General features: G+C 39.0%; 1 protein-coding gene across 1 annotated transcript; it reads right to left on the minus strand.

Moving 5' to 3' along the window:
* Positions 1–384: 384 nt before the first annotated feature.
* On the minus strand, positions 385–5,830 carry LOC131543526 (B-cell receptor CD22-like). The gene is made up of 7 exons (XM_058780920.1): positions 5,827–5,830; positions 5,449–5,730; positions 5,114–5,353; positions 1,804–1,894; positions 1,660–1,705; positions 1,328–1,566; positions 385–1,183 (listed from the first exon to the last, which is right to left on the minus strand). Exons 1-7 carry the CDS (start codon positions 5,828–5,830, stop codon positions 1,126–1,128), a joined length of 960 nt encoding a protein of 319 aa, XP_058636903.1. The 3' UTR covers positions 385–1,125.
* Positions 5,831–9,274: the final 3,444 nt, after the last annotated feature.

The raw sequence follows: 9,274 nt of genomic DNA on the forward strand, positions 1-9,274 counted from the left end.
GGTGACAGTCAACACTGAACATCACAAAACAAAAGTCACTAAAGTCACAAAAAAAATAATAATAATTTTGCATTGATTTTCATTATTGTTGAGATTCATGCACTGATTCTTGATCTAACATTTTCAGACATCAGACTCTTGATATGATCTGCAAATCTGATCATTGCACTGAGTCGTCGTCATCATCATCAATGAGTAATCAAGGCCATTTGATCAGAGTTTCTCTCGCAACTGTGTTTCTGAAGCACCTTTATTATAAAGACAAAGTTGTAGCAAACAAATAAAAAAGTTAATGCTAAATATGGTAGGATCAAGACCCCAACTAAAGCAAACACTTATCTCCACAACAGTGACTTCAAACTTGATTATTTTTAATAAAACATCAACATCTAAACCTCAGTTAATTCTCAATAAGAAGTTTACTATGAAAGAAATAAAGTCAGACTGGATTGTCAAAAGTGAGAGAGATATCTGTAGTGTTTAATGTTTTGTTGCTTCTTTTCTTTTATTTTTTACAGTGGGTTACCATTTGTGCTGAAGAGTAGCGCTGTCAATTGTCATTTTCACTTCACTACCGCTTAAAGTATGTAATAACTTCAAGTCATAATTTCTTATTGAACTGAAATTCACTAATCAGCGTGGAACAGGTGTGCGTGTTTTGAATGTGTGTTTTTTTTTGGAAGTTGTATGTTGGGTCGAAATAATGGATTTAAGTTGAAATAACATTCATTTGTTTTATGTTACATAATCTTGATTGAACTTGGTTACAACAGAAAAACTAGAATTGTATGTAGTATCGGATAGAAATATCCCTTTAAAGCAACAACTGCACAGGTTCACGTTTTAAAGTGCATGCTACATCACAACATAAAAAAAAAGCTTTTTTTTTTTTTTTTTAACTTTGATTTTTTTCTGTTTCCGGCTCATCTGTTCAGCTGGTTTGATGTGCCATAAATTATGTTGAATTGCATGCTATATTAAGCAGCCATACTTTCAAGTACATTGTTTAATTAACTTCTTTTTCTGTTTTTTTTTTTCTTTTTTCGTATTCAGTCAATATTTGTGGCTTTTGCTTTTCCCAGCAGACCAGATTGATGTCTGAACACAGGCTTCATAACAGTCTGTTCATTTGACATGGCTGTAGATCACAGAGACCTCTTCCACAGTCTCCACATCTGATCGCCTAAAACAAAATAAAATGAAAACAGAAACATGATGTAAAGCCTCAGATTACATAAAGAAACGTGATATACAAAGTGGCTGTATTTTTAAAATGACTTTATCATTGAGTAGTGAGCAGATGATGACAGAAGTTTTATTTGTGCACCTCATGGCAGCACAAGGCCGGTGAATCCTGATATTTCCATAGTGGTTTTCGTTCTCCTCTGCTCTCTTCATCAGTTTGGTTTTGTGATGTTGGACTGTCGAATACTGGATCTCCTCAGCATCTCTGTCTCCATCTCTTCTGGGTTTGCTGGATGAAATGCTGGCATACGGAGCATCATCAAAAGCGGCTGATTCAGACACGGGAACGTCCCTCTCGGCTACATTAGAGTACAGATCATCCTGAAATGAAAGAAGATGAATTATTATACAGTACATATGAAACCTAGCTAAAAGTACATGACAAATATTTCTGGTCATGTCTGGCTAATTTACCTGTTTTGGTGTGGAATCTTCAACTTTTGCACCTCTTAGTTTTCTCCTGCTTTTATGACATTAGGGTAAGTGGTGTTTAAAGATTTATTACTACTTATCACGTGAAGCAATTCCACTTGCACTGCAATTGAGAATCCAACTTACATTATGAACACGATATTGATGATAACGATGAATAATCCTACACATGCCACTGTGATTCCCAACCAGACAGGCCAACCCAGACCATGATGCACTGAAAGATGAAGGCTATTAGTTAAGATTGACTCTCAAAGCTACACCCAGTCACAGGGGCATAGCCATCATTTCAGAAGTGAGGGGGACAGAAATGTAATATATCACTGTTAAAAATTGCTGTAAAAAAACGGCCAAACTTTGACAGTAACATGCTGTTTTCCATTGAAACTGTATATTCTGGGTAATATTTGTCATTTTTGAGAAAGTAGTTATATATATAGCTATATATCGTGAGTTAACAGCGTTCAAAGTCGACACTCTGAGGATGTGTTTCAAATCACACCCTGCACCATCATTTACTATTCCCTACATGACTTTACTAATATAGTCCACCTGACAGAGAGAATGAAAACTAATGAGTGAATTCAGACGCTGATGAACAGCTGCTGTTAACAACCAGAATCACTGAAGAAAAGAGAAACGAGACAAACAAACACAAGAACTACAACTGACTTCAGTCACAGCCTTAAATTAAATCAACCGAAGATTTAAACAACTCAAAGTCAGTCTGGTTAGTAAAGCGTGAAGCTGGTAAAGCTGTTATTTCTGTCAGACGTCTACAGAAGATCTTATTGAGAAGGAACAGGTGAAAAATCCAGGAGTCAGAAAGTAAAAGTCCTGCCATATTTTTGTTCCACCCATGAACTCAGCAGCTGATTTCACCAGAGGACGAACCAAGTCATTCCTTTCAAGTCACAAGCAAGTGTCAAATCAAATCCCAAATCCTCAAAGAGTTAAAGATAATGAGATAATTAAGTGATTAATTAAATGATGATTGTGCATTAGTTATAAACACCTGCTGTTAAGGAATTACAAAGGATCAGATGTTGATGTTTTATTGGCTAAAATTATGCCATCACAATGGATATCAGTGTTTGCTTTAGCTGGGCTTTTGATCCTCGACTTTCTGTGTAAGATTTCTCCTTACAGAAGTGTATGTGAAAATTTGAATTAGAATGCTTTTTCGCCATACACAGACATCAAGAACCAGCATATGAATCTCAAAAATGGTGACAATCAATAAAATGCTTCATGCTGCAATGCATGAAAAACTCCCATCATGCACTGCAGTATGAATAATTATTGTCACCACTGTTGAGGATCATATGATAAATGTTAATGTCGAAAAGCCTAATTCTAAACAGAACTTCTTTTTTCTTAATATTGAAGCATATATATTTGCTTAATAAGAGTTTTATATTTATTTTTTTATAGCCAAATGTGGTTAATCAACCAAAGAGAGAAGCACTAAAACCAGAGAAATTTACATAAACCAAGAAAGCTCATTCATCAAAAGCATAAGCTGATCTGATACTTCAGTTTGATTCAGCATTGCACAAATGTTTGCTGTGAAATAATACTTTGCTAAGAGGCAAATTATTTTGAATTATTAAAAGGCTCAAGAGCCCAACTAAAGCAAACACTGACCGCAAGTAGGGGTGGCACAGTACATGTATGCGTACCGAACCGTCACAGTATGGGCGTCTCGGTTCGGTGTATGAGGCCTTATGACGAATACAGGCAGTTCACCCCCAATCCAGAAGGGGGCGCCCGCAGTAATGCAACGCAGAGTCCTGCACGGGTCCTTTTTGATAAACCCGCCCCGCACCCGCAGTAGTTAACCGAATACCCGACCCGTTATCCGACAGCAACACTAATTTAGTTCCGGACCCGACCCAACCCGTTTGACATAAAAACCGCGACCCAAACCGCACCCGCATTAAATCTACATAAGGCGGAAAAAACGCCTTTATTTTATTTTTAATGTAACAAGCAATTAACAAGTCATTCTGAGTTAATGCGTTTAAAAATTAATAATAACATTTAACACACGCAGCCCAACAAGTTAACAGAGAGAGAGAAAGCAACATTATAGGCTGCATAAAAATATGTAGGACTGGCAGCAGTGTCGAGGATCGAGAGAGAGAGAGAGCTCGCACAACATCCAACGTGTAAAAAGAATATAAAACTATTGCGTAAGTGTGACCAATCTATTTTAAAGAGGTCTAAAAGGCTAGCTGTCAATCAATGTCAATACAGCTGTCGATTGGCTACAGTGCTCAGTGTTTGCAAATCCCGCTGTAGAAACCCGGTCTTCAGACAGAGCGCGCGAACACAAGCATGGGACAATTTGAAAGAAAGGAGCTGCTTATCAGCGTGTACTGGATTAAGTCGAAATAGTCTTGGTTATAATTGTACCCGCAACCCGCCCGTGCCTGTCACCAGTCCGACCCGCACCCGACACGTCAATATTATTCCACCCGTTACGTCAATTTTTGCGGTTCACCCGTCGGGTACCCGCCCGTGTGCAGGACTCTGATGCAACGCTGTTTGACAACCGCCAGCAGAAGAACAGCGAATGCCATGAGTTGCGCACTTGAAAACAAAGCCTCAGACAGTGACCATGTGCTGATTCTGGACACGTATCTCACATAGACTGACAAGGGAGTATACATTAAGCACCTTTGCGAAATGGAGCTTTGTGCTCGTGTATCCTACCTCTCTCATTTGGCACAAATCCAAATATTCCATAATATTTCCATATTTGCCATGTAACGTATCTGAATGCTAAACTATTATTTATTATGTAAATGACAGGCTTTGTACTTCAGTCGCGTTTCAACGGTGACACAGAGGCGCACATGCTGATGTTTGGCTCACTGTATTGTATTTTGATAAAGTACCAACTGTGCTGTCAAGTTAGCAGTGCTGGAACTGATGTGTTCTGTGTGTGCGCGCGCTCCGGCGCAATCACTTCAACTGTTTCCTTATACCAGTAGAACCAACTTTAAACACTTATTGTCTTCTTAATACTCACTGTACACAGTAAAACCCCCAGTGTTAAACCAATACTCCCAGTGTATATATAATCCACACTGATTGAATGATTTTAAAATCATGATAAATCACAAACATTTTGAACTACAGTGTTGTTCAAAAACAAAGAGAGACATCAAGAATCAGTGTATGAATCTCAACAATGGTGACAATCAAAAGCTTCATGCTGCAATGCATGCTGGGTACCTAGTCTCTGTGCAGTGAGTGCACTTTGACCTCACATTAGTATGAGCACACAGTGAGGGCGCTGTGAGGTTACACTTTTAGCTCACTGTTACCTCACATTGTGACATCATCACGAGTATCCTGTTGGCTCATGGTGACATCACCGTGAGATCAAATTGTTGACTGGGCACCCTTCATAAAAGAAAATCTTCACCTGTGACAGTAACAGTGTCTGATCTCTGAGATCCATGTTGATTGTGAGCCTCACAGTAGAAGCGTCCACTCTGTAGTGCACTGAAACTCTGTCCAGATCCAACAGCTGAGCTTTGATTCTCCTTAAACCAGCTGATATCTGCAGGTGGGTTTGAATCACTGCTGCAGATCAGAGTCACTGAATCTCCCGCCACTATTTCACCAGATCCATTTATAGACACTGAGACATTCCTAGGTGGATCTAAAACAGAAAAACACTGATATCATTAACAATCACAATACATTTGACATCACATAGGATTAAACACCAGAGTTATTTAACCATCATTAACTCACACATGACGTTTAAAGTCACAGCATAAGAGTATTTATCTGTATCTTCATATCTGGACTTGCACTTGTATTCTCCACTGTGATCAGAGCTGATCTTTGAGATGCTGTAGATTCTTCCAGATCCTACAGTCATTCTTCCTTTAAACCAGCTTATTTCTGCAGGTGGGTTTGAATCACTGCTGCAGCTCAGAGTCACTGAATCTCCCTCCACTATTTCACCAGATGGACTGATGAAGATCACAGGATTCACTGGAGGATCTACAGGAGATATTTCAATTTTAACCTCTAAGTGAAAAATAAGAATGTGAAAATAGTTCTATACGAACCAACCCAGTCAACAATTTGATCTCACAGTGATCTCACCCTGATCTCACAGGATACGCATGATGAGGTCAAGATGTGAGGTAACAGTGAGCTAAAAGTGTAACCTCACAGCGTCCTCACTGTGTGCTCATACTAAAGTGAGGTCAAAGTGCACTCACTGCACAGAGACTAGGTACCCAGCATGCATTGCAGCATGAACCTTTTGATTGTCACCATTGTTGAGATTCATACACTGATTCTTGATGTCTCTCTTTGTTTTTAAGTGAGAGGATAGTTAATGTTTGTGTCTTATGCTTTTATTCTTCATAACTGATGAGACTGCTGGGTCCTATATTGTGTAATCACAGAGCTTCTATATTTAGAAACTGTTGATTAATAAAATCTCACCAAGACTGCATATTGAGTGTAAGTGATGATTGTGTTATCATCAATAACAAACCAGTATCACCTGGTTGCAGTCTTTTAGGTTTTTCTTGCCATAACAAATGTGCAGTTACAGCAGCCCCAAAAATTTGCAACATTATAAAGTCAAGGGTCAAGAGCCCAACTAAAGCAAATACTACTCACCATGATGGTAACGTATGTTTCACTTGTATCTTATAACAGAAATCTGTTAGCTGGGCGTGCACTCATGAGCTCATCATGTGACACCACTGTGATATCTCTGTGATAGTGTTGAGAAACAGGAAGTAGAATTTCCCGCCGGTGACTGATATTTGAGCCGCCTCCTCTCAACCTGCTCAACATTTTGAGTTCACAATGAGCTCATATATTACTCACACTGTGAGGATCACCGTATGAGAATGGTGTGATGTCACTGTGATCATCGCGTGATCTCACGTGTTGACTGGGAAGATAGCAACATATTGTCGGCCAAGATTTGGCCCACATCTGGCACATGTGGAATGATGATGTGGCCCACATGTAGCATGGAATGATGTCACTTGGGTGCACCGATCCTGTTTGCCAGATCTGGGCCACAAGCAGGTCATAGCAATGCCACATGTCAGCCAAGAGTAAAGTGAAGCATTCAATTACACAGCTGCTAGATTCAAATGACTTCAGTGAATCAGGCCATTACACGATAATTGTGAAACCATCAACAGCAAACTAGCATGTACTGAACATGCGCTTGTTAAACACTGTCACAGCAGCCACATAAGACAAATAAATGATGAACTGACACCATGACAAACATTAGACTGAAGCCCCTGTTAACCCTCTGGGGTCTGAGGGTGTTTTGGAGGCCTGGAGGAGTTTTTTCAGTTCCTTATAAACATATAAATGACTAAAGTCTGAAAACACTGTATTCAAAACAAACTGCCCAGTCAACACGTGAGATCACGCGATGATCACAGTGACATCACACCATTCTCATACGGTGATACTCACAGTGTGAGTAATATGTGAGCTCATTGTGAATTCAAAAGGTTGAGCAGGTTGAGAGGAGGCAGTTCAAATATCAGTCGCTGGGGGACATTCTACTTCCTGTTTCTCAACACTATCACAGTGATATCACAGTGCTCTCACATGATGAGCTCATGAGTGCACGCCCAGCTAACAGATTTCTGTTATAAGAACTTTCTCCAAACATACAACTGACTTCCAGACACAGCCTTCGATGAAATCAACTTAAATAAACAAATCCAAAGCTTCACTCATTATTCACTCATGATGTTTTATTGTTTTGTTTGATGTTACCATCATAGTGATTAGTGTTTGCTTTAGTTGGGCTCTTGACCCTTTACTTCATGACATTATATTTTTGGGGCTGCTGTAACTGTGATTGTACATTTGTTATGGCAAGGAAACCCAAAAAGAGACTGCAACCAGGTGATATTGGTTTGTTATTGATAACAACACAGTCATCACTGTAGCGAATTAGCTCAAAAAGGGAATTATTTATAATTAATTATAACTGGTTATAATTAATAATAAATATTTAGATTAGATCTTAGAATTAACTGTAGCAGAATCAATATTACAATTACTTGATCTGTCCGTCCACCGAGCAGACAATATAATTATTTATCAATTCTAGGAAGATTACTTTTCTGGCCAAGAAACAATAGCCTTCCTACTTACAGTGCTAGCAGTAGTTTAGCATGTAGCAAAGAGCAATCGTTCATTGACTTTGAAATGTGAGCGGGACACAGAGACAATCAATTGTGAATATAAGGGATTTAATAAACGAAACTATAACTAACATACAAACAAACTAAGCAAAACATATATTTATAGAATGAAGGAAAGTAAGGAAAAGAGAGAAGAGCAAAGAATGGCAGTATTTCACATCAATTAACCACAACCCAAAATGAGAATCATCAAAGACACAATCCACCTTAAAAAGGGGTTCAAACTTAAACACGCATCTAATCAGTTGTAAATGGTTACTTGCATTGGTTCGTTGCTGAATAAGAGTCGTGATGCGGTAGACGAGGTTCTCGATGATTTCTTTAGGAGGGAGTTGAAGAAGTCCTCAGCAAATCCACAAAGTTGAAGGTAAACACTGCGGAAGGTTAAACTCAAGAAGAGAGTTTTGGAGTGTGTTTGTCTCAAGAAGAAGAGTTTTTGAGCGAAGATTAGTCTGGGTTCGGCACTTTTAATGGTTCATGGCCGCGCCTATTTGGTGGGTGGAGTGGCCAATCAGAGGCATGCATTTTGAGCGGGAGAGATACCCTTTGTCTCCGTTTTATGGCCCATTCGCATTTTATTGCTGATCTGGAACGCTAGTGCAGTTTTTAATTCAAAACATAGTAAGAATTGTTCGATGCATTTCACGATCACATAGTGTACATCATTGTGTGAGAAATAAAGAGAAGATCATTTTGATACCAAGAAGGTAATCTCCAAATGATATTAAAGAAGAGATACACTCATACACTGGAATATAGGCATTTAACGTCTAACTAATACAAGAAAAGGGTTTTACCCAAGTTAATATAACAGGGGAATATACATACAACACATGCATATAGCAGATACATTTATAACTGTTTAATTATGGCCTAAATAGAGAAAATGTCTTTAGGTGTGTGTGTGTGACGTGTATTGGGAATTGTGAAGACAGACGAAAGGGTCTGCTCCCTGGCATTCTGTGGAATGTGTTTGAAGCTTGGTACAGACGATCTGTTTAGCATCCTTTTGATAGTGATAAGGACCATCTGCAATTTAGTACCCGTATAAATGTAAACGCTGAGGCCAGGTCAGTAATTTACATGCAAATGTCAAAAGGCTAAAAGGGTTTTTTTTTTTAAACAAAGTGTAATCAGCCATCACTGATCCTAGACAGACGTTACAGAATCCCCCTTTTGGCTGAAGATGTTCTGAATTGAGGCATCGTCAGACAACAATGGATCGTGATGGTTAAATGGCAAGTGGGTGGTGAAGGCCGAATGGCAGGTGGATCATGAATATTAGATGGCAGGTGGTTTCTAATTTTCCTCAGCCTTCGGATCCCCAGCGGTGGTGTTAACTGTGGTCAGGTTCAGCATTGTCTCTGCCT

The sequence above is a fragment of the Onychostoma macrolepis genome, chromosome 01 (genome assembly GCF_012432095.1).
Source record: "Onychostoma macrolepis isolate SWU-2019 chromosome 01, ASM1243209v1, whole genome shotgun sequence".
Lineage (NCBI taxonomy): Eukaryota > Metazoa > Chordata > Actinopteri > Cypriniformes > Cyprinidae > Onychostoma > Onychostoma macrolepis.

Bases quoted from the DNA above. Each gene is read 5' to 3' on its own strand.
- LOC131543526 (XM_058780920.1), bottom strand. The intron at 5,354-5,448 runs GTGAGTTAATGA...TTTCTGTTTTAG, and splicing joins TGTGACTTTAAACGTCATGT to ATCCACCTAGGAATGTCTCA. The intron at 1,184-1,327 runs GTGCACAAATAA...ATTTTGTTTTAG, and splicing joins CGGCCTTGTGCTGCCATGAG to GCGATCAGATGTGGAGACTG.